At 37.0% G+C, this 25,986-nt stretch overlaps 1 protein-coding gene across 12 annotated transcripts in view; it reads left to right on the forward strand.

Annotated features, from left to right (window-relative positions):
• PPP6R3 (protein phosphatase 6 regulatory subunit 3) overlaps positions 1-25,986 on the forward strand; it is a 59,649-nt gene that overhangs the window by 29,459 nt on the left and 4,204 nt on the right. For 6 of the 12 annotated variants that reach the window (XM_040560438.1, XM_040560441.1, XM_040560443.1 and 3 more), the window contains 17 exons: positions 462-575; positions 1,258-1,387; positions 2,928-3,080; positions 4,337-4,486; positions 4,995-5,059; positions 6,130-6,245; positions 6,636-6,721; positions 9,389-9,475; positions 13,506-13,603; positions 15,623-15,677; positions 16,342-16,472; positions 17,554-17,672; positions 19,078-19,231; positions 20,451-20,557; positions 21,470-21,620; positions 23,669-23,686; positions 24,003-24,125. In XM_040560438.1, the coding sequence (XP_040416372.1) occupies positions 462-575; positions 1,258-1,387; positions 2,928-3,080; positions 4,337-4,486; positions 4,995-5,059; positions 6,130-6,245; positions 6,636-6,721; positions 9,389-9,475; positions 13,506-13,603; positions 15,623-15,677; positions 16,342-16,472; positions 17,554-17,672; positions 19,078-19,231; positions 20,451-20,557; positions 21,470-21,620; positions 23,669-23,686; positions 24,003-24,125 (1,857 nt within the window). The remainder of the gene's footprint in view (positions 1-461; positions 576-1,257; positions 1,388-2,927; positions 3,081-4,336; positions 4,487-4,994; positions 5,060-6,129; positions 6,246-6,635; positions 6,722-9,388; positions 9,476-13,505; positions 13,604-15,622; positions 15,678-16,341; positions 16,473-17,553; positions 17,673-19,077; positions 19,232-20,450; positions 20,558-21,469; positions 21,621-23,668; positions 23,687-24,002; positions 24,126-25,986) is intronic. The other 6 variants (XM_040560444.1, XM_040560439.1, XM_040560440.1 and 3 more) reach the window with 2 other exon arrangements.

Consider the following 25,986-nt stretch of genomic DNA (forward strand, 5'->3'; position numbering starts at 1 on the left):
TAATGGTATCACACGTGTAAGCTTGTGGAGGTTGGCTTGATACCGTGCAGAATACACATAGGGGACTTTAGCTTTGATCTCTTGTTTAAGTTAAGTTTGTTTCTACCAGAGATTTTTCTGTGTCACCTTCTGTGTTTTGCAGGTTCTAGGTTTAGGTTTACATGGCTGTATGACGTGCTCAATCTTTTGATCTGACAGAAAACTGACAACCAACAGTACAAAAAAGGATAGATTTTTTTTTAAACAAAAGAAAAAATAGATCAAGAGAGGGAGTAGGGAAATATGGTTGGGGTAGTGATGTCATAGGGGAGTGATTGTCCTAGCAGCACCTGGTGGCTTGAAATAACAGACTTCATTTCATTATCCTGTTCTCTAATTTCACATGGGCAAACAGTAGTTAATTCTCTTAACAGCTGTATCCTAAAGAAGTGTTATGCCTGATGTCAATGCTTTCTTTTCAGACGAGAAATCATAGAGCAGCTGCTGTCAAATATTTTTCATAAAGAAAAAAATGAATCTGCAATAGTCAGTGCAATCCAAATATTACTGACCTTACTTGAGACAAGACGACAGACGTAAGTGTTTTTATTCCTTGTACTTATGGCTGCTTAATTTAACTAAACTGTTGTTCAACAATAGTAAGTGAAGTGCCTTCCGTGTACTTATGACTGAAGCATTTTAGTGGCCTTTTACAGGTGGAGTAGTAAAAGAGCAAACCGTGTGATTGCTGTTACCAGCAGTGTTATTACGTTTCCCCCGGATGACTGGTCTTTCTGCGGTGTTTTCCAGAACCTAGTTTAATTGCTACATGTCAGATAAGACTAATTTCATTTCATCATTTTTTTTTCCTGGACACAAGGAATAGAGTACCTGTGTACAGTGTAGTGACTGGATATTCTTTTTTTTTTTTAATTTGGGATCTTATAACTTTGAGAAACTAGTGAACAGAGGCTTGATAGATGAGTGAAGCTCTTTCTCTGCCACGAAAGAAGGAATAGAACAGCTGTAAAGTTTTCAGCTATTGAGATTAAACCAAACTGGAGATTTCAAACATGATAAACCTAGATATATTAGGCCTAGTGTTTGGAAGAATCTTGTTCTGCTGTTAGCTCACACTTGATTTATATTTGTAGTCTCCTGGTTTTGCCCTCCTCTTAATTCTATTTTCATGCCTTTAGAACTGTGACACTGAGAATCATAGCTTTAGAGTTGTTCTAGAACTAGTTTGGATATTAATACTAGACTTGTGTGTTCTAGATTTGAAGGCCATATAGAGATCTGTCCTCCAGGCATGAGCAATTCAACATATTCTGTCAATAAAAGTGTTTTAGAAGCCATAAAAGCACGACTTTCATCCTTCCATGAACTCCTACTTGAGCCTCCAAAAGTAAGTGAAACCTTTTGTTGCCAAATAAAATGAAGCAAGACTGTCATTGTGTGCACGGTTCCTCTGGGCTTGTCCAGGACTTAGAGTAGATCAGCTCTACTGCATGTACCATGCACTCCAGGCATGCCGAATTCTTTACGTTTTTTTAACTGATTTTTTATGGTAATCAACTTATGCATGTCATGCTGTTGCAAAAGATAAATACAACGTGTTGTATGAATAGGGATTTTACCTATAATGTATTTAATTTTTTCCAAGCAATTGTTACCAGCAGAATTTCAGCTGAAGCATAGTTTTTTCAGCTGAAGCATCAGGGTGCCCTAATGCGTAGGAGTAAAGGACCTGAGGGTCAGAGTGAAAATGATCAGGAACTTAAAGATCACATAAGAGACAGGTTTGGTGGTGGTGGAAACAAGGTAGTGGTAAAGGCTGTTTTAGACTAGAAAAGATGAGACCTCAAGCTTTCAAGTGCAGAAGAGATGAAAAATGCAAATAATCTCTTTCTTGCAACAAGATATATGTTAAAAGCGAGGTCATATAAGATACTTGAGTATTCTCTGATTGGAGTACTGGGCGTTTGAATAAATCATCTAGTGAAGTTATTGACTTTGCTTTTTTAAGCACTAGTTAAATGAGCGTCTTATCCATATTCTTAAATTTTGCCTTAGGTAAAGAGCGGGCTAAGTGAACTAGCAGGTTGTCTGCCACTTTTGACACAAGGGTGGCACTGGTTAGGCCAAAATGACATCCAGTATTGTGAAAGGTAGTACATTTCTAGGTGGTCTCCTTGTCAAAATGTGTTTGTGCTTTAATATGGGAAGAAAGACATTTACGTGATGACTTTCCCTTGTTCCTTGCATATTTGTTGGTAGATTTTTCATTCTTAGTGTAGCCAATACCAGACTTTTCTGACTGGCTGATACTTAGTTATGTGGTAACAGGTCTCATCTGGCAGCCAGCTAAAATTTTGATGTAAAAACCATGGTGCTTATTGTAATACAAGGACCTATTAGTGCATGGAAAGAGATTCTTGCTGTTGGAAGTAACTCCTTCAGAGACTACAGTTGGAGCTTTGGTGTGTTCTTCTAATGTTATACAGAACTAAAGAAGCCTGTTTGAAATTGCTTTCATGTATATGAAGCAATATGAAATCAGAGCTGTTGAGGCATAATGTGTTTAGAGACTGTCTACCTAGCTGTTTCGCAAGTACTGTGGTAATGTAAACTGTAGCTGTGTACCTGGATTAACCACTGAGAAGTGTAAGTATTTCTTAATCCCTTTTAAGGTTGGATGGAATTCATCTACTTTGAACTCTTACAGCTACCAATCACTTTTTAGTGCCATTGGTTTCATGTGGCTGTCTTTCATTGCCCCCTGTCTGTAGAATTAAAATAAACCATGGTGTTCAGAACTAAGTTGCTTTTTCAGTTTTTGCAAGATCTTGTTCAAGGACTGGTTGTGTACATTTTTAAAGCACTATTCTCTCATTGTGCATAGTAATAACAAGTTTTTTGACAAATAATGTTTGTCTTTTTTTTAGAAAAGTGTCATGAAGACAACCTGGGGTGTATTGGATCCACCTGTGGGGAACACACGTTTAAATGTGATTAGATTAATATCTAGCCTTTTACAGACAAATATGAGCAGTGTGAATCAGGAACTTATAGAGCTTAACAGCATAGGAGTTATACTGGTAAGAACTTTCTGCTGCCTTATCTTTGTGAAACGCTAGTAAGATCTTATCTCTGTCAATGCAGATAACTTGTAATACATTTCCAGCATAACTTTTCAGACTGTTTGTGTTGTGACTTCTAGCACATTGTTTGAGAACTCCAGATATCTAATTTTACTGTTAAATTCATATGTCTGAAGCCAGCATTTTCCTCTGATCGATTTAATGGTTCTTATTTTCTGCACCTTCGTAAATATACATGATTTTCTTGGAGTGGTTTTCTTAAGCTTATTTTTCATCTGTATGCTCAAGTTTTCAGCTGTGTTCAATGCTTCCCTACCTTTTTATTCTTTTCCTAAGCTGTTCCCTCAAAACCTTTCTGTCTCTTAATAGGTAGAACACTAAATGGTATCTTAGCATTGCCCTATAAAGGGACAGTTTATCTTGGTAGCTTGTACACTTAAAAACTGTTTGAAAGCAAACTGTTGCACAGCAAACTTCTAGCCTGCCATCTACACTTTGAGTACTTCCTAACTCAGGCTTCAACTGTAGCAGACATTCTTAGGTTGACCAAAATCTTCAAATGTTGGCATCATTTAATAAACACCTAGCAAAACATGCTGGAATTTATACTGTAGTTTCGAAATACAATATGTAAACTTTTGCTTTTAAGCAGATAGTTACAAAACTAAAATAGTTTTTTTCAGCTCAAAATTTTGTCTCTCAACCTCAGTTTTGTCTTGTCTTGTGTAAGACATTAAGTATTCTCAGATTACATCTAGATTATCTGAGGTAGCTTTCTGTAGTAGAAGAATAAAATTGGTAGATGACGTAAGGCATCTCGTTAAGGTGAGGAGCACATTCCCAAAGGGTATTGTAGATGCAGAAAGTCTATGGTGAATTCAAAAAAGAAACTTAAGGGCTAAGAAGGTCATAAATAGCATTTCTGACTTGGGAACTCTCAGGGCTGCAGCTATCAGAAAGAATTAAGAGGGGATTATCATTGCAGCCTTGTCTTTATCTGGAAGTGCATTATTGGTTACTCCCAGGATAAATCTATTTTTTTTTCTCATCCTGTATGATAGTCCTTATGTTCTGATAATAGCAAGCGTAAGTATTAAAATTTGTGTAGGTCACGCTTTATTATGTACAATGCTAGTTACTGTAAAACTTGAAGAATTTGCTTGTGTTGCCATTCAAATTACTTGCTGGGGTAAGATTTAGTTATGTTTGAAAGGACCCTGCTTTGAGTGAACCCTGTTGAATTTGTTTTTCAGGACATGTTCTTTAAGTATACGTGGAATAACTTCTTGCATACTCAAGTAGAAATCTGTATTGCATTGATTCTTGCAAGTCCTCTTGAAAGCACAGAAAATGGCACAATTACAGATCAGGATTCCACTGGGGACAATCTTTTACTGAAACATGTAAGTTATGTTTTTGGGAGGAGTTTGCTGAATGTTCCTCTCACCAAGGTATGGTAGCAGTTATTCTTTCATAAAGTAAGATTGGGCTATATTTTGTGTAGAATGAAGAACAATACTCTTTTGGGTTTTCTTAACATGTCAGTTCAGGCTGTTAAACCGAGAAGTGCCATGGAATGGATTTTTGCTGCCCTCAAAGTGAGCAAGTATGCAAGGTTGCAAGTACTTCCTCTTCTTGTTAAGAATTAAAATTGCTATTTCAGTAGTTGTACACTACTAAAATACAGCAGCTACATTCAAAAAGAAGTTGAAGTGATGTAGGTTCAACCTTCAGGTTTCTGTTTGGGATCTGTCAGCTGCTTCTGAACTTACTTTCATTAAAAGGTTCAATCCTAAACCTGAAATCAACTGTCTTATAAGACATCAGGATTTGTTAAAATCAACCCTGCAATGCATAGTAGTGTTCCGCTTAGCTTTACAGCTGTTAAGTATATTTTGGTTTTTTTCATAGCTCTTCCTTAAGTGCCAATTAATAGAACGAATACTTGAAGCATGGGAGATGAATGAGAAGAAACAGTGAGTAACTAGCTTTTTCATTTCCTGCAATTCTCTAAATACAATTTGAGTTGTGATGTGTATAATCAATTCAGAACTGAGCTGACCAAGAAATACTGACCAACAAATATTCTTGCATAATATTCTTGAAAATATCTTAATCTCTTTCCTGAAATATCCAGTATATGAAATACTTATCACAATACTGTTAGTGGTGTTTGGAAGTACACTTTGCTTGGTAATAAATGGAATAATTAAGTTCTAAACACTTGTGTTAATATTTGGATTAAAGCTTTCACACATAGTGAATCTTCCAGAGTTCTTCAGTTTCTCTTTTAGTAATGCCTGAAGTTCAGGCCATCTTTTTGGTGTCACTTTACTTTTCCCCATCACCATTTGAGAATACAATCATGTCTGTAATTCTTGCAATGTGTAAGATTTTACAACTGTCTGTAGAGTTAACCCATCTTCAAGTACAGAAACATACCATAAAGTTTTAAGAGAATTGAGGAAAGAATATAGTTTTCTCCAGTAAGCAATTGAAAATTTTTAATAAACACATCAAAGCAAATTACATACTGGGGAGCAACACAGTCATGTAAAAGCCAGGACCTTAGTGGAATTCCTCCTGAAAACGTGTGATTGTGAAAGGATGGAAGTTTCAAGCAGCCAACCCTGTCCGGAACTGTTCATATCAGGAAAAAAAAATTCTCAGCCTTCACCTGAAGGGGTAAAGCATCTCTCTGAAGGCTTAGGAGCTAATTTTGTCTTCATCTTGACAATGCTTTATATTTTTTCCTCATGCACAAATGTGAAAGCAGAAATAATTTGTTCAGATACTCTGTACTTTCTTGGTAGTTATATGCCTGTCGGTCTTCTAGCTTGGCTCAGTGTAATCTAGACATCTGTACCTTAAGTTCTTGAGTATTTTTGTGAAACTCTAGTTCTAGAATACTGCTCTTACACTTAAGAAGTGGTAGGTTATAGGTCTGTCTTATTTAACTTCCTGACCCTGGTAGAATGATTTATAACAAAATATAGTAGCACAGTTGCTCAGAGTACAGGCAATTAAGTTCTTTTCTATCTTGCAGGGCTGAAGGAGGAAGACGGCATGGTTATATGGGTCATCTGACAAGGATAGCAAACTGTATCGTGCACAGTACAGATAAGGGGCCTAACAGTACACTAGTCCAACAGCTTATTAAAGGTAATGTTAATACTCTTAAGTTTCTCTTTGTGTCTTCCATGATTAAATTTTTAGGAAATAAACTTTAAAAACGAAAGGCAGTTTCTGGATAGAAGAAGAATATTTTGACATATTCTGCTTAAAACTAGTCGTCCTTAAACATGTTTGTCTCTTTCAAACATCCCTGAATAGTATCAGAGCTCTTTGAAATAAATGTAAGGAGATGCTGAACTGCTTAGTTTAGACTTTACAAGATGAACTAATCCTTATGTCTTTAGGAGTATGTGTATGTTCTTTACATTATTTCTGATTGTTTTGTGTGTTTAAGAGCACAAGAGAACAACAACATTTAAAAAATAAGTTATGATTCACTGTTGATTGTATTACATTGTTTTTTGTTTCCTACTCTAGAGCTTCCAGAGGAGGTCAGAGAGCGATGGGAGACGTTCTGCACAAGCTCTTTAGGAGAAACTAACAAAAGGAATACAGTGGACCTGGTAAGTGGTGCTGGATAAAGTTTGAAAATTGCTGTTGCTTACTTGGGTCCCAATTTTTTGTCAGCAGCACAGGCAGTCTTTCCAAGTACAATGCTATTGAGATAGTGTCAATTACATCTAGTTGCTGAGCTATGGGACTCCCATTCTTTAGTTTCCTTTCCAACTAAAGCCGCATCAATAACGTTTCGTATGAGAATTTTGCTGTAGTTCAGTTCATACAGTTCATCCCAGGCAATCACCACAAAGGAAGATGTTCTTAGAGCTTCAAGTTAGCTTGAAAGCTCTTGTCTCCTCTAAGAGTATGGACAAAAACATAAGGAATTGATTTAATGGTAAAGTGCTACCTGCATTCCACTGTGTGTTACACTGCATACTTTTGTTGTGCGTCTGTCTTAATGTTTTTTCTGCATTCAACAATAGTGTTTGCATGTTTGTTAAAAGCTAAATTTAAGTAAAAGTGTGAAGAGGTTTTATGTAGTCATCTTAAATGTACAGTTTAAGAGTAATCACCACATCTTAGTTTGAACTTTTAAAAACTTATTTTTAGCTGCAGTGATTACGAGATGCTGGAATTCAGGATTCAGAGGGTTGGGAGGAAGGTGAAAAGTTTGGTAGTACTTAAGGACTAGGTAGGAGAATATACATCCTTTAAGCCTAAAAACAACACTGTACAAGACAAATTATCCATGGTTGCCTTAAGAATCACCGTGTAGTTCCTTTCTCTTAAGGAAAATCCCCCTTAGGGATATTCTCAGGAAATTAAACCAAAAATACCAAATACCATACACTAAATTTAATTATTCGCAAAAAGTGCCTGTGCTGCTTTAGTATTACAACATGTTAGAAAATGACTAGTCAGAACAGCGAGGAGCTTGTTTTCTTACCTAAAGTTGCTGAAATTTGCAGAAGTCATTTTTACCCCCTTCCCTGGCATAATTATGCAGTGTATTCATTAGGGTGGTGTAATGCTAGTTTTTTCTTTAAGGGTTATGCTTAAACTACAACATCTGTCAGAAAACAAGAAAGATAACTCATGTTTTGGACTTTATGTCCTGTTGGTTCCCAAAGGGAGAGTTTGAGGAAGAAGCTAGAGTCCCAAGCTTGTTACTGTTACAACACCAATGGCAGGACTTCTACTGCGGATTAGGTAGTTAATAAGGAGCAGCTAAAACTATATAAAGAACATTTTATTTGGTTCCCTACCCCAAGGTACAATTGTAGAAGGAGTAAGTATATAACATGTTCTCAGAAAGCATGCCTGGGGGGTATCCAGGGCAGCTCAAGTTGTATAGAATACCGTGTAATTACATTGAAATGTGCAGACTTTACGAGAATATTTTTGCAAATACACTGAGCAGTAACCTTCAGCAGACTTGGTCTGTCATTTGGTACAATGGTTCTTCTCCAGGCAGAATAAGCCCAGAGGTCATTTGGTGCATTACTGTTCTTCCCACTTATTGACAGCCCTAGTGTTAAATTTACTGTGGCATGTTTCCTTCAGAAATTCACTAATTCACTGATAAAATTCACTAATAAGTCGGGGTACTTCTAGGCTGCAAATTGTATTGCAGGGCTGTATAAAATAAAGCATGCCAAATTGTGTGGCTTTTAAATAAGTGTTACACTAACAGAAGAAAAGGCATAAAAGCACAGTATACCTCAGGAAAAAGTGTTCTTCATTTGTCTATTGCGAGTCTTTACTGTGACATTGTACTATGATATTTGTGGGAGCATAGGAGGGTGTCTGTCTTGTGTGAAGCCTTGCATTTTTCTCTGTTTAACTTGTCCTTTTGTGTAGCCTGGTCTCTTGTTCAAAAACAAAATTTAAAAAAAAAAAACGTTCACTTGAGAATTTGTACCAGGGAGTTCTAGAGGTGTTAGAATAATGCAGTATAGCATAGTCCAGAGTAAATTGTCATCTGTGGATTTGCTTTATATCAGTGGTCTTCCACAGAATATGTCTAAGGGGTCAGTTCTAACTACTGTTACTTCACCTAGTTGCTGTTCCAGTTAAAATTACTTCTGGTGTGCTGTTCTGATAGAAAATAACTTCTTCCAAGAACATGCTCAGCCACACTACTACCTAAGGAACAAACCATTCCCACTGGTTCTATGTCAGATCATCAAAATTATCTATTTTTTAAGGGTAATATATAAAACAGCTGTTGTTATGGCAACAAATCCAGGTTCGCTTCTGCAAGTAAATATTGATTATGAAATTTTGAAGGTGCCTTTTTCTTTTTGATGAACTTTTTTTGCAAATACTGCAGATATCTACGTTTTCCTTTAAATTTTATGTTCTCTATTTTGGGAAGGAAGATCTGTGTATAATCCATCATTTTGGTGACTACCAATTTACTTGTTCAATGTGACTTGCGGTAAAAAGAGAAGATGCAAGTATTTTAAATAACTGTCAGCTATAGGACTGGATTTTTATATATTTAATCATTCTGAAGTACTTAAAAGCTTTGGCTTTTTTTAGTTCCTAACACATATAGGTTAATGCTACTGAAATATTTTAGGGACTCTTTTATGTGGTATAGCAGTTGAGAAAACTGCAAATAACTCAGCTTCTTGTTCAGATATGAAACTGAAGATTCAGCCAGGCAGTACAAGTGTATTTGAGTTTGTCATATAATAAGCAAATGACTAAATTATTTTGTATAGGTTACCACCTGCCACATTCATTCTTCCAGTGATGATGAAATTGACTTTAAAGAAACTGGCTTCTCACAGGATTCATCTTTGCAGCAGGTGAGTTGAAATCTTTTAACAGCGTAGTGTTTTTCTCTTTATATATATATATATATATATATATATATATATATATATATATATCTTCAGTGGAACTCATATTTTTATCACAACCCAATACAAATCTAGAAAGTTTAAACTAACTTGGATATGTGTGTATGCACACAACTATTTTACCAAAATTGGAAGTGGGGCTTTTAACACAAGGCACAGCATCTCAGTGTGCTTTTCTTTTTTTTTTTTTTTTTGATTTGATCATGCTCTGTATGCAGAACTCTGCTCATTATACCTAAGACATTTCATATGTTAGTTGTTTGGCTGAATTGGGCATAGTTTGTGACTTTTTTTCTTACTAGATGCAGCAGTTTGATATGTGATGGCTTCTAATTGTTTTCTGGGAAATATGAATTGCTTTGAAAGCAAATGTGGGTTTATGTTTGGTCTTGATAATAAAAGCTTTAAAAATGTTGACCCTTACTTTAGGAAAAGGAGGAAGACTGGTTATTCATTGTTATGTTTTTAGTTTAGTTTATGGCAAAATACCAAACCGTCTAGTTGTCACAATATAAATAACTTTATATACCTATTGCTATGTGGCAACTGTACATAGCTAAATTTTCCTGAACTAAATTTCTAATCAACTCGATCACTTATTTGCAGTTCAGTATGTGATTTTGGCAGCTCATTTGTGAGTGTTTCAAAGATAACTATTTATCATTTGGTTTAACAAAAGAAATCTGAGAATGTATAAGGAAGTTTCAGATCCACCAGTCTGAAAGCTTAAGGTAAAGCTATGTCCACCTTGAAGTTTTAATGCTTTCATAGTGTACTAATTGATACAGTGTTTAATATGGTGATGATGTTTGGAGTATTTTTGGGATGAGTGATTACAGAGAACATAATAAATATTATTCAGTATAGATTCCCCTATACAGAGCATACTACCTGACTGGGTTATTAACCGAAAACTTATTTAGCTGTTAGTATGAGCTGAAAGATATGTAGTACCTAGTCTAAGACTGGCTTTGGTACTTCATGCATCTTTATAGTTTTCCTATAAGTAATTGCTTATCAATGTTTAAATTGGGAGTGGTGGCTCAAGTTTTAAGAATCTAATGCCTTTTCATCAGGTCCACTGACCTTGTACATGTAAGGTGCACCTGAATACCAACATGATAGGTTGGACGCTGTCTGTAGCAGCTCTAGTGAGAAAGTAAGATCTTCAAATTACCCTGTGCTTTTCATGCACCCCCTTAATGATCCAGGTAGTTAATCTGCAAAAATTCAAATGGTCCTGTGCTGTTGTTTCTTTCAAGTTTTTCACCGTTTTCTTAATTTATTTTTCAAAGCTAAGTGAAATATACTTTTTAAAGTTGTCTTGTGAAGAAAGCAAGATACTAGACAAGATAAATCACTGATGGGAAATGCATTGAAATTACTTAAAGCATTCTCCGGCTGCACAAATTCATTCGTAAAGGTAACTCTGGCTCTACAGCTAGACTGCTCTAAATGGGCCAGTATTTCAAGGAGGAAACAGGAGGTTTCTCATTAGGAAATAGGTAAAGGAGGAAAATACCAAGGAACCAATTTACTTCTTATTTTTCATCAAATTTATGTTTTGTCTGGTCAGAATTACATCCGCTGTGACTTCTTTCTTCTGACATTCAAATCTAGTTTGATACTGTTTTCTTCTAGTAAAGCCCCTTTGTTCAAGAAGGACGTGTGTGTTTTTTTTCCTCAAACACTTTTTATGTAAGTTCTATGACTCTAAATTTCTAAATAACACTTAAAAAACTGACATCTTTGGAAAAGTGTTCTGTCACCCAATCCTGGGAGGGAAGGTTTCTTGTGCCACTAGTATTTCATGTGCTGTCTTTCTGTGGCACTAGAAACTTTTCCTTCAAGAAAACATTTTTCTGCTCTGCACCAGTTTAGTACCACTGTCTCTTTTAAAATCTATTAGACTACAGGACAGAACTGTCTTGTCTCAGACTAGCATTCTGTAATCACATTTTATATACCCTTGTAAACAATTTCTACGTAGTGATTTCACACAAGTTTCATAATTCTGATGCCATGAACCTCATGTCTTAATTTTCTGTTTATCCTGGTGACTGGTATTAGTGGCTGCACCTTGTGTAAGGCAGAACAAGTCGGTTTAGCTTTCCTTCACACAGGGGAAATTCACTGCCCTTTGCTCATGTGCACTTTTAACATCCAGAATAGTGAAGATACTTTACAGGAAGAAGAGCTCAGTAACCAATATAAAAAAGTGTAATGGTTTTACTGGGACAGTCAGTAATTGGTGGCTGTCCTATTGTCCTGGTTTCAGTTAGGACAGAGTTAATTTGCCTCCTAGTAGCTGGCAGGGTGCTATGTTTTGGATTAGGATGAGAACAGCGCTGATAACATGCTGATGTTTTAATTGTTGTAGAGCAGTGCTTACACCAAGCCAAGGACTTTTCAGCCTCTCTCTGTCCTGCTAGCGAGCAGGCTAGGGATGCAGCAGAAGCTGGGAGGGGACAGACCCAGGACAGCTGACCCAAACTGGCCAAAGGGGTATTCCATACCATCTGACGTCATGCTGAACAATATATAGGGGTGGCTAGCCGGGGTGGAGGGGTGGCCGGCTGCTCGGGGATAGGCTGGGCATCGGTCAACGGGTGGTGAGCAATTGCATTGTGCATCACTTATTTCGTACACATTATTACTATTAATACTATTATTATTATTATTATTGTTGTTATTCTTTTCCCTGTCTTAATAAACTGTCTTTATCTCAACTCACAGGCTTCACTTTCCCGTTTCTCTCCCCCATCCCGGAGAGGGAGGGGGGAGGGTGAGCGAACGGCTGTGTGGTGTTTGACTGCCAGCCGGGCTAAACCACAACACCTATATTAGGGCTGATACACTGTTTGTGTTGGTATGAAATCCTGAAGTTCTGAAAAGCCATCTCAGATATTAAAATTTAAGATGAAAATATGCAGGAATTCCTTTTTTGGCCTAGCTTAGCACAGTAACCGTACTAGTGCCTGCGTGAGGGTTTCTCAGACTCACTCACAGCCCTGCTAGAGTCTTGCTTTTTGTCTCATCCTTCTATGTTCTCTCTTTTTCCTCCAGTTTTCATAATGCCTTGATCAAAACCTGTTGTGTTTTTTTTAATATTCTCTTGTTTTCTTTCCATATTCATCTTGTTTTGCTTTACCACCTTCTTCATAGGTTTTGCCTATGTATTGTGTCCCTTTAGCTACCTGGACAAGGAAATAAGGGAGCTGATGTGACAGCCATATTTCCTAGAGTATCTTAGCCTTGGCTGAATTGCACACAGAAATAACACTATTGAAAGTTCCTAGAGAATGGGTGCTAATTTAGTTCATAGTCTTGAGAAATAAAGGACAAAAACTATGGTTGTGGATAGAAGGAAATGCCCATTTATGTCAGTTGACACTGACATCCTTTTCAAAACAAAACAACAACAACAAAAAAACAGAACCCACAGTTGTGACACTGCACTGTGATGTTCAATAACTTATTTTCTGTACTCTCCAATTCTTCTGGATGTTGAAGAGACTGCTAGTGTTTATGCTTGAGTGTTTATGCTCCTCCTGATAAGCACAGGTCATGTTTATCATGTAGTTAAGTATCTATATTTAATGTACTTTTCTGTACTTTTTTTTTGCTGCTTATAACTTAATGTTAATATTAACAAAGTCAGTTTTTTCTTTTACTTGGTACATGGTGCTGTTCCCCGACATCTTAGGGGTTCATTTGGAAAGGTGCTAGTTAGCACATGGTTAAACTAGAGATTTAACTTCCTTATCGAGAGCTGCTATTAGACTGGCTTTCAATTCAGTAAATGTAAGATGCGTAGTCAGTGTTACCATTTAAAACTTAAAGGCTGAGACATCCTTTTCCTGTCCCTTACGTTTAGATTAGAGAGACTTTTATTTCTTTGGAGCAAAATGGTCAAATAGGATTTAGAGTATTATTAGAATCATTATATCACTGTCGTTGGTCCTGGGGTTGCCAGGCCTTTTCTGATTATCAGATGCAACAAATGACGTCCAATTTTATTGACCAGTTTGGCTTCAACGATGAGAAGTTTGCTGATCAAGATGACATCGGCAAGTGAGTATATTGTTATATTGGCTTTGATTATAGTCTCTGGAGCCTCCCTTTTTTTAGTGTATTTGGCTGTGGTTTTGGTGATGACAAATGCCAGCCTTTATTGATGTGATGCAGTTGCCAGTCAGTCCTGTCTTCTTGTACCAACTGTGTGTGTTGATAGAGTGCTCTTAGAAAACCTCCCTGAACGGTTTACATCAGAAAGTAACAGCTAATTTTCTACTTCTAATGTCCAGACTGTGCCAGCATGAAAACACAGTGCTTGGGAATAAATTATAGCTCTGCTTTTAAAAGCCATGTCTATCCAAAGACTTGGCATTGTTTGGGGCACTTGCACTTGGAGGTACAAAGTAAGTCATTCACATCTCTGAATTGGTGTAGCAGAGCAGATGAGTAGCTGCTCTTTTAAGTTTGACTGTGTTCTTTTCTGTAGGGAACAGTAAAGAAGCACATCATAAATATACATTTGTTTTTAAGGGTGAAGCAGTTAAGACATGAGAACATGTCTTGGTCAGGTTTTAAAAATAACAAAAGCAAGAAAAGAAAACAAAACAAAAAAACATGATAAACTGCTCTGTTTCTTCAGTTCAAAGTGAATTGATGCCATAATGGGAAAGGGTAAGAATGGGAGTTCTTAATGAAAGGAGACTTGATCCTGATTTAGTTAGAATTCATGGCTTGGGATGCAAGAACATTCAGATAAAACAGAGTAAAAACATTACTTGGTTTCTAGAAGGGTTAAAAAAAAAAAGCATCTTCTGTAAGACATGTTCAGTATCTGATGGTTAACCAAAACTTGCACATGCATTCCAAGATGCATAGCTGCTTTATTACACCACGTAATTTGGGAGTATAGATGAAGTTATGATAGGTGAGAAGGCAGCTCAGGAGATTGTTTAACTTGGCTAGAAGCAAGTGAATTTTGGCAAGAATGGGAGTTGGATTTCCTTTGTAGTGTATGATCTTGGTGGAAAGAAGATGACTTAAGCAAGCAGATCTCTTGAGATATGCAGTAGGTACAGTGAGTTGAATTCAACTGTAGATGAATTACATTTTACTTCTCAGTTTATGCCTCTTGTGTAAGAATCAATTGCAGTTTAAATTACCTGTTTCCTGGTAACCCCTTTGGTCAGTGGGGGTAAGTCCCATGGTAATGCAGTCACAGTTAAAATTTGTTCATTTAGATCACTTTTATCTCATTCCCTGCTTGGTGAGGATTAGAGGAAGACAGTAATACATGCACTGCTGAGTTCAGTGCTATATGTGACCAGAGAAAGAATTTATTAACTCTTCTGAAAGTCTGGTAGTATATCTCTATCTTTCTCTGTTCTTGCTCCCCCCAGGGATTTGGTTTGCCTAATGCTATTTTTGGTCTAAGACATCTCTATAATTTGTTCGGTGAAACTGCTGAATGGCCTAATACATGAAGAAGTGCAAAGCCTTACTACTTAACGTTAAGTTTTGAAAAAAAAATAAAATCTTAACTTTCATTTAGTGATTGGTTTAAAAAACTGAAGATTTTTTTCTGTAGGAAACAGGTTGATATTGCAATTTTTCACTTTGCTTCTTCCTTTTGAGAAAGTCCATCTGTATGTAGAGCAGCAAAATTGATTATCAGATGTAAGAACTACTAACACAGATCTTTGCAGGATCTAAAAATGCATCATGGTAGACCATAGATCAGGCATTCTTGAGGCCTGCTTTTTTTCTAGTGCATAGCAGTCCAGTGTTTGTGTGTATATCGCTTAAGTTATGCTGGCTTAGGCTAGTTGCATCCACGCAGCTCATTAGGGAGTAGGCATCTCTTTTTCTTTAAAATATTTCACAACTAGAAAAATTGTGTGAACGCCAGGCTTCCTTAATGTGGAATTTGACTGTTTTGTTTCATGTTGGAAATTAGTGTGTCTTTAATCTCAGGTTTCTCATTTTCCTAGTAATATAAATAAAGACTTCTGAAAACAATGCCTTCGTGATGTTATGTCTTTTCTTGTTTTATTTCATACATCTGTGTTTTTTTTGCAGTGTTTCTTTTGATCGGGTCTCAGACATCAACTTTACCCTCAATACAAATGAAAGTGTAAGTGTACGTTCCTGTACTCACAGAACAATTACTGTCTCAAACTTCTGCGTGACTTCAAAGTTTTGATGGTGGTTATATTTATTCCTTTATGATGTATAATCGTTGAAAAGTAACTACCCTACCTCATTCCTGCATTATGTGGATTTTCTAGCTGAAGAACTTTTTTGCTGCTCTTTGTGGTTGATATTAAGCAGAAGTGCTTCTAATTTGTATGTCCAAGTTCAAGAACAGGCTTGGGTCTAATTTGTGCAGACTGCACACTTGTTTTATGGATAGAAGCTATTTCAGACTTCCAGTGAGGTGGTGTTTAGACAGACTGTTTTTATAGATATTTGTCAGTTGAGCTGAAATGAACCTCACTATGGAAAATAAAACTGGAGTATTTGGTGGTCCACCTATCTGGAAAGGTCTTCGATGTCATTCCTACATGCTGTTCTTAAATGTGATGGATCCTCCCAGCAATTCTTGGATGATAGTGTACTCTCAGCATGCTAGTAGTTGAGTAAAACAAGCTTCACTGTATACTTTCTTGACAAGCTTTATGTTGTTGAGATGTTCTGGTTTTAGTTTTTTTCAAAATCACATATTTCCAAAATGTTGACTAACAGAAGTAGAATGATTAGTCATAAATACAGATTTTATATCTTTTCCCTATATTTAGGGCAATATAGCATTGTTTGAGGCATGCTGTAAGGAGAGGATACAGCAGTTTGATGATGGTGGCTCTGATGAAGAAGACATCTGGGAAGAAAAACATATTGCATTTACACCAGAGTCCCAGAGGCGTTCCAGGTAGGAAATGTGTTTTTCATCCAAGTAGCACTATAGTGAGCCCTCATTACTGAGCATGTCTTCTGGTTCAGGTTGACTATTTACACAGGCTGTCCAGCATAACTAGCCATTTCCATTTGGGGGGAGAAATTAGTAGAGGGATAGCAGTAGTGAGTTGTTCAGCCTTAACTTGCAGAAGATGGTAATAGGTGTCCTGCTTACTCAGATCTTCCTGCACCTCACCTTTTGTAGCTTGTTTCCTTTTGCTTGTTCTTCCCCTCTTCTCTGTCAGCCTGTTAGCCATTCTTGCTGTGGGCAAGGCAGTCCAGCTCCACAACTACGTAGACCTTGCTGTCCTCTCTATGGTAGTATTGGGGTCAGACTATCCAGCGGTATTGTCATGGTTGCCCTTAGTTGTGCTACGGCTGTGGGCAGCTACATTGAGGGGAAGGAGCTGGTCCCCAAAACTCTCGGGGATGCACCATCTCCCTTAATGTCTCCTGGATTTTGTCCCAGGATAGTCTTGGCTTCTCTGACCTTCCATAAGTGGCCTTTAGAACATGTGTGGCTAATACCTTCTGTACATGATTAGCTTTGTTGTATGTTGGTTACCTTCTGTTACTGCTTTCCTGTTAACGTTGGTTGTGCTCACCAGGAAGGGAGAGATACCCATAGGGTTCAGAAACATTATGTAAGGGGACAGACTGGAAAATACTTGGATTGGTTGTTAGATTTCCAAATAAACCAAGTTATGTCGTATTGGTCTTTAAAAGAGTTTTATATTTTAGTGATTCCACTTAGTGTGCAGAGATGAATGTTCTGATTCCTTATCTTCCTTTTCTGCTTCCTTTTGAATGGCAGGAGTTTTTACTTGCAAATGGAGAAAAAAAGCCCTCTTTACATGATCAAGTGGAAAAACCTTAAACCTTGTTTTTTGTGGGAGAAATGAGGGGCATGCCAACAGCTAATAAATTATACCTCAGTTAATCTATCAGCAGTGATAGCTGTTGTAATTCTCTCTAGCTTCAAACTCTCCAGTATTTCATTGTGCCAAGGGTCTAATCCTAAACATGGAATGTAAACTCTCTCTTTGTATTTTAAGTTCGGGTAGTACAGACAGTGAAGAAAGTACTGACTCCGAAGAAGAAGATGGAACAAAACAAGATCTGTTTGAATCGCATACCAATACAGAGGACAAAATGGAAGTAGACTTGAACGAACGTATGTAGCTTTTCTCCCACCTATTTGAGTTACAGGAAAGTGTTACATCTGGAAGTGTTACTTTGTAAGAGTTTTCCTCTTTTATTTTTTACTCTAATGATCTTAGTCATCTTTCTCACTGTAAAGACTGCTTTAATAGAACATGCAAGTATTTGAAAACTTGAATTCCTTACATGTCCTGAGTCAAATTACTGTAGTCTCTCTAAAATTCATGTGTATATTCTTCAAGAGGAAAAAATGAGGAGGAATCAAGTGAAGAATGAAACTTAATTTACACAGCTTGAATGCCTGCAAAACTGATAGGTTGTTAATCTCTAAACATAAAATATGATCCTTTTTATTAGAAGTCTTTCAGACCAACATTTCATCTAACAATGGTCTAAAAGGCATCCTACAGAAGTCAAGCTAACTTAGTTTGGTCTAGTTTCGTATGTGAATAATCTTGTTTAAGATGTGTGTCAGTAAACTCTTATGTGGAAAATTAATTGTTGTAATTGGCTTAAGAGTTTTCACATTCAAGGCACAGTAGACTAAATTGGCTTTACTTAAAATGGCAACATCTGTAGGTAAAAGCCCTGTGTTTATCTAGACTGTAAGGAATTAAAAATTAAAATAGAAGGAAAAGTTAAGGGTTTTCTTTTCTTTTGTCAGATTGGTGTCGTTGGCATCTGTGTGTCAAACAAGTTTTGATCCATGTGGGTCTCCTCCCATATCTGCCTGGGTTGGAATTTCTAATTGCTAGTCAGAGCTTCCTTTTCAGCCTGTTTTTTTGTATGTAAGTGTTAATGAAGAAAATGTTTCCCTTGGGTAGGTGAAGTATTTTGAGTTGACCTATCCTAAATTAGATGCTTCTAAGTCCCAGTTGCTCCAAAACTTAATATCCCAATTAATATTTTAAAGTTGTAAAAGGTTTTAAGCTTTTCTGAAACTTAGCAGTGCTGCTAGTGCATGAGAAATTAGAGATTGCCCATTAAGTTGTCTTGCTCATTTTCTATGTTGAGGAAAATGTGCATAGGAAACTGAAAAAGGGATGAAAACTCTTAAGATTTTTTTAGTATAGAAATCAGCGTTGAAAATAACGAATGTTCACATTAGGTTAAGGAATAAAGTGGAACAACACTTGTGATTAAATATAATTTGTGTTCTTCAGATAAGTGCCATTGATTTTTAGCTGAATACTCTGAGTTACTGTTTTTAAAATTCTGCCTTAATAGCAGAATTTCCCTTTTAGGGAATTCATTCACTTTTTACCTATATAGAGAATTCTTTTGCATGTGCTTTGAAGTCTAGTTAAGAGTTTTGCTGCTCTTTTGGGAATGTGCCTATATAGAATCAATGTGTTAGACATATGTACATTCGTGTTCTTTAAATCTATTCTTAATGAACTTGCTGATGGGTTTTCTAGCACCGAATTGGTCAGCTAACTTCGATGTACCCATGGAGACTGCACATGGCACCAATCTGGATTCTGTTGGGTCTGATGTGTGGAGTACGGAAGAACCTATGCCAGCAAAAGAAACTGGCTGGGCTTCTTTTTCAGAGTTCACGTCCTCTTTGAGGTAAGAATATTAGTGATACAGGGCAAGTGGGCAAGTTCTTCATTACTAAATGTACTGGCAGCTGCTGTTTGGCATCATTAGGATGTATGTCTCTACCCAAGGCTATGTCGGTTGGTTTTTGGTGGAATACAGGGTGCATAGCGTTCAAAGGATCCTGTGTGTTTAGGGTAGTATGGTGTAACTTGCCCATACAAAAATATAGGCTTTTATAGGATGAGTGGATCCCTAAAGTTTCCCTTGAATATTGGTTGCTGACCAGAATTGTGCTATGACTTCTTTTAGTATAGGCTGAACCCACAGAAAGGATATAACTGTTGAATGTGAAGGCCGTAAAATGTCTATGATGGCTCTGTTTTGTCAGTGGTATAGTACAGATTATTGGCTTTCTTGAAAACCTGCATGATTATGCAGCTGATGTTAGAATAGGCAGTTCTACACTATTTTGACATTACCTGACATACACTTTACTCTTTTGGCTTAAACACTGCATTAAGAATAACTGAGGTCCTCTGTGTAGGAATCTAATCATCCCTGTAGATGTAAATTTTGAGTTGCCAAAATACTAGCAGTCAGGAACTGATTTCTTTTCCAATCAGAAAACCCTTTCTGTCTGTCTTGCTCCCCATTTCTGTCTGGGCCTTAAACAGCTCTGACATAAAACTACGACTTTTTTCCATCATAAAGCAGTGAATTGCTTCATGTTTGAGGCAGGTAAGTTGATAACAGGATTATGGGGTTTAGAAAATGAATTCCTGAATTTGCCACAAGTAGTAGATAGAAAAGACACTATTCTGTAAGCGGTGGGAAGTATTTCAAGTGGTCAGAATTTGTCTTTTGAGTTAATCCAGAATGGAAAAACTTGTAGCTATACTGTATGTGCCATTAAGCAAACAAATTAGAGTAAAATACTTCCGTCATTGTTGACATTTAAGGACTGTGTTGGCAGTGTCAGCAGAGAACTCTTTTAGATCTTCCAGGTTGCAAAGAGTACATTTAAAAAGTAGTTTAAAATGTTGGAAAGACTGCAAGGATCCAGCAGTCTCATTTATCTGTGGCATCTCCATTTCAAATAAAAATAACAGTACTGCCAAACGTAACCTCAGTCAGTTCAATTCGGGTGGATTTTGCATTAATGAACTTGTTTAGTGTGCCTTAGCTGTGCTTAGTTTCATTCTGATGTTCAGTTATGTTTATAAAGCTTTTTAATTTGTATTTGAAGCTCAAAAGATTCCTTAAGAAGTAATTCTCCTGTGGAAATGGAAACAAATGCAGAGCCAATGGATCCCTTGAGTGCAAATGCAACTGGTCTTGCAACACAGCTAGAGAGTAAGTACTGTGCATTCAGAAATGCAAGTAGATTGATTTTGATACTTTTAGCTAAGAAAGATCTCCCTGAACTTAGGTATTTAGAGGCCTCTCATCTGGTGCTGCTGCTGCTCTGCCAGGCGATGAAAATAACTTCACGAAAGCTCTGAACTTTGTTTTTCCTATTTAAAACAGGAACCAGTGTTACTTTTGTCTCAAAAAAAAAAGTGTGCATATAATGAACAAAGAAGCTAAATATCTTCTCTAACAGAAGTTTTATATGTGGCAACACATAACTGAGCTGATGCCCAAGAAAAGTGGTAGCTTCTAGTCTCTTCCTACGTGGCAATAGACCAGTAGCCTCGGTGTTCAGATTTCCCATTCTTGCTCATTGCTTTCCAAGCTGTCTTCTCTCTATATATGCACACACTTCTATTTATGTGAATTAATTAAAGGTTAAACCCATGTTAATTAATTTTCTATATATCTTATTAGCAGACAGAATAAGAAGTGCAGATGGGAAGTCCAGGAAGATTGGGCTTCCCAAAGGCTTGTCTGTACTTCACAATTTGTTGGCAAATTTGTACAGTATGGACTGGTGCGATGAATCTGACTGTGCAAAAAAAAGTATAAAAATCCTACTGAAGGCTTGTTCAAGCAAACCTGTTACAGCAACTATTGTCAACGTAAATCACTAACTGGCTTGCAAAACGAAAGCTGTAATTATGGAATATGACTTCTTCCTTAAGCAATCTGTAAAAAAGAGTTTATGCTCTACGTATGTGTATAGTGGGGATTGTAGAAAGATGATTCCTAAGGATTCAAGAAATACTCTAAACTGGGGAAAAACATTCTGGTTGTTTTGGCTTCTGTGCGTGCTCATGAAATAGAAACATAACCAGTCATATACTAAAGTACTTAGTTTTATTCTAGCCCCAGGAAGTGTTGCTATGGAGGCCAGCTCAGATGGAGAGGACGATGTAGAAAACGCAGACAAGGTAACTGAAACAGTAATGAACGGCAGCATGAAGGAGACACTGAGCCTTACTGTAGATGCTAAAACTGAAACGGCTGTTTTCAAAAGGTGAGGATGTACTTTTTGTCCTTCCACCCCCGTTTTACAAGTGCTGTTAATAGAACACTCATCAAAAAGAGTTACAAGTGATAATTCCTAAGGCCTTAACTTGAAACCTTTTTTCAAATGTAATCGTTTTGAAACTTTACTTCCAATTTGTTATTAGAGCATAGGATTGTCCTTATCAGGCTTTAATTTTTACTGGAAGATTATTAGTGGGAAGATTGGCTCTATTTTTGATCCTGATGCACATTACTGTGCAATTTTAATGTACAATTTAATGTATGTATAAGCTACAGCCTTTTAAACTTCACACGGAACTTCTGGATTGGAATTCAGTGTCTTATGCAGGAGGTTGGAGGAGAGAGATTGAAGGCCAGCCAGGCACTGCTCTTGAGAGTAACTCATTGGGAATTAGAAACTTCTGATTTTTTTTTTTAGTATGGAGGAAGGAGCACTTTTGACTGCACAACACTTATGAAATCAAATGGCAGTTAGAGAAATTGAACCAAAGCAGTTTAGAGGAGGAATGTGACTCTGGAGTTAAATAGCATGAAACCTTAGTGACTTTCTGACTTAGTAAATGATGTATCTACTCTCCAGTTTATTCTGTATTTTTTTGGAGAATGCTTTTTGTAGTCTACACTTCTGTTGTTCCAGTGTAGATGATCAGTTATTCATGGTGCTTTTACACATAAGCTGCTTTAATTCTGTGACTTCTGATATTAGTGCAAAAAAACAAAGTTAATACAAGGTGGAAGCATATTGTGGCAGTCACTGCCTCTCATCACAGAATTACCTGCTTGCGCTATGGAATAAGGACTTGTATCTTCGTAGTTAAAAGGACACAGAGGTGGTAAGGGAGGGAAAATGAATCTATGATCTTGATTCAGCACGGGAAGGGGAAATTAAGTGTAAAAGGAGGTTGAAGGAGTGAGGTCTTAACAGTCTCCACATTTTAGCTCTGATACAGAGGTGTCACCTCATACTGATCCAGATATCATATGGTTTTCCTTAAATTAACTTTTAAATATGCCTAGACAGCAAATAACTAGTATTTCGGGGGGGGGCGGAATCTAAAACACTAGATTAAGAGAGGATTTCAATAGGCCATACTCTGGCCTGCATACCTGGCAAGGTGGATACAGATCTTAGGCCTGAGAGTACAAATTTCTTCCAGTAGAAAATATATAGTTGTGATGTCAGTGTTGAGGAGAAGGGAAGGATTGTAAGGACAGTAGTTGATTTGTGGAAAGCTGCAAAGGGCAAATGTGTTTCTTGAATTTTCTCATTCTCCCTTTTGAACGAGTAGGAGACAATGACAGCAGAGATAAACCCTTAAAAAAAAAAATAAGAGGAGACCAGTTCTGGTGGTGGTGACAAGTATTTTGGACAAATACACACTTTAAAGGTAAAAGATGATAAAGCAGATGGGAAACATGTTGCTTGGTGAGCAGTATTTTTACAGGCTATGCAGGTATAAGGAGACATGGCGGGGGAAGGAACAAGGATTCATTAAAAGAGAGAGGATCCACTAAACTGTAAGGATAGGAATCAGCAGAGGATAGTGTCTTTAAAAATGTTCCTGATTTCTTAAATAGATTCACTGCTACAGATGAAGGTCGATGTTTGTGTCTACTGTGGAGCTACCTTATACTCATCTCTTGCAGTTGTATGGTCAACTTTTTGTTAATGTGCTAATAACAGTGTGGATGAGACAGGAAAAGGTGGGATAGTGATGCATAAAAACTCTAGTTTAGTGGCAAAACGCGAGTATTTGTTTCCTAGTGCTAGAGTACTGTTTTTTCCCTGAATTATGTTCATTTTCATGTCTGAGAAGAAGCTGATGAAATAGAGCAAGTTGTGGTCTTATGTGGCATAATACATACATCGTACTTCACTGTATAGTCATTAGGTAGTTCATTAATACAGGCAGTGATGAGTTAGTGATTCTGCTGACTTGTTTCATGGGCAAACTTTATCAATGCCAGTTTCTAAGGGAATCTTGAATTTTTTTATACTTTCTTCCTTCTATTTTTGCATACTTCTGGCTTCAGAGTGTTGAAATCCTATCGGTATGTACAGTAAAGGATTGTAACTGTGATTGCTACCACTTCAGGCTTCACGCACATTCCTTATTTCCTTTCTGATCATATTTGTAATCATTGTATTTCCTGCCTTCTTATCCAGTCAATTTTCAATGGTTTTAAACACCAGTGCATTATTAGGTGTTTGTAAAGTCCAGAATCATATGTTTGATCTTCATGTTTCAGTCATAATTTAAAATCCATTTGCATGTGAAATACAAACCCTTCTCCCAATTTTCTACTATTGCCTGAAATTTTCTGTAAGTAAACTTAAAAATTAAATATCTTGTTTCCTTTTACTTAGTGAGGAAGGAAAATTGTCTACCTCGCAGGATGCTTCATGTAAATATGTGGTAGAGGAGAATGCAGAGGTTGTGGAAGAAGCTACTTCAGCTTTGCAGCCCACTAACAGCAGTCCAGAACAGAGGTAACTGCACTCAGAGATACTTTCAATCACATAAGTAGCAGCTTGTATATTTTTATAGTAGGACTGATCTAAAGAGACCACTGAATTCCTGTTAGTTATCAGCTCTGAGTTTAGTTCAATGTAAACATGTGCTTGCATCTGTTTGTAAGATTCTTACAAGCCATATTGTCTGTCCTTACTCTGATTCTTGAGTTGAAACCTATTTGCCTTTCAGGGTATCGTAAATATTCCCTTTCTGTTTTGCGATATGTATTGATTCATTGTACTAATTTGATGATATGAAAACTGTGGAAAAAAAAGGGGGGGAATAAGTTTGACTTTGTCCTGAAAATGTACAAAAGTACGTTTCAAAATTAGAAAATTGTACCATTTTTGATTCTGTATTTTATACTGCAGGACAGCTGGGGGGGAGTCTACCAGTGCAGCTACGTGGAAAGGAAATGCTGCCTTAAGTCATGCTTGTTTGGTTGTGAGCTAGTCAAATAATTGCCTCTAATTTTGAATCAATTTCTGTTTGCACCCATGTCTTTATCAGGTGTTAATCTGAATACTTATAGATTTGGAGAAAACTTTTCAAAGTACGTAAATAATTTTTTTCAAATAAAGTTGTCTGGAAATACGGAGCAGCCTGGATTGCTCAGCATATTTATTGGAGGAAAGAAGTGACGACATTTTTCTTGGCTAATAGTGCATGCAGTCTCACAAAGTAGTCATTCAAGAGACAATTCTGAGGTGACAACTGTCAAACAGAAAAAGTTCTTGCATAAACATTTGTATTAGATCATTAGGTAGGACTGCTTTCTCCAAAAAAGGCATCTGAAGATGTTTCTCCTGTTCCTTTTCCTGTTGAAGTACTTGTTCTGGTGTGGTTTTTTGCCTTACAAGTTATAGTGGTATGAAACATACAGAATCAACTCTAATACTAGTATGGCTTCACCAAAATCGAATTTACATAGGGTGAGATTAATTACCAAATACTAGAAATACTTAATGCAAATGTTTCACATATGAGCTTGATTCTAGGCTTAAGTTGGGGGAGGATTCCACTTGGTCTTAAAAGCTAAATCAGTGAGGAGCATAAAGCAGGTGAGAAGAATTCCATCCCTGAAGGCAGTATTCAATGAAAACCTTGCTCTGGAACTTAATGTCAGAGCAGTATCTGATAAGAGGTGCTTTCCAACTCCTGCTGTTTGGAGGTGAGGATGGTTTTGCACTGTTTTCGCCTCGTTCCTCCCAAATGTCTCACCAGCACAAATGGCTAGATTTGACCTGTTGAAGGCAGAAGTGTTGTCGTTCAGCCAGTCCACACAATCTAAACAGCTCAGCACAAGGTGGGGGGAGTCTCGTTTCCTATTTCTTAGTTTCACATAGACTCACGTAGTACTTTGCAATTAATCTCTAGGCAAGAGTTCACTGGCTTCCTATGAGAGCTAATGGCTTGTTGCACTTCAGGGTGTTAGAATGCCACAAGCTAGAATACTGGTATTGAGGACAAGGGTTGGTATGCTGACACTAACTGATTTAGATACAGTTTAGGGGTGCCCAGAGCATATTCTGAGAGGAGGGAGGATTTTGCTTAATTAAAAGCAATTCCAGGGGCTACTTTTGCCTTGCATTATAAACAGGGAAATGATTTTGAATCTGTAAATACATGAATATTCATTTTGATAGTTATAATAGTTCAAAAGCTGTTGTTTCTTGACTTGTATAGATTTTGAACTGTTATTAGAGGAACATATTACAGAAATCTTGTGGACAGTAATTATTTTTAAGACTGCAGATGCTGTATTATACTCTTAGCTTTCTAGTCAAGACAAAATTGAAAGGTTTTGTAAGCAAAGATTTAGAATATAGCTCTACA

The sequence above is a fragment of the Cygnus olor genome, chromosome 5 (assembly GCF_009769625.2).
Source record: "Cygnus olor isolate bCygOlo1 chromosome 5, bCygOlo1.pri.v2, whole genome shotgun sequence".
NCBI classification, from domain to species: domain Eukaryota; kingdom Metazoa; phylum Chordata; class Aves; order Anseriformes; family Anatidae; genus Cygnus; species Cygnus olor.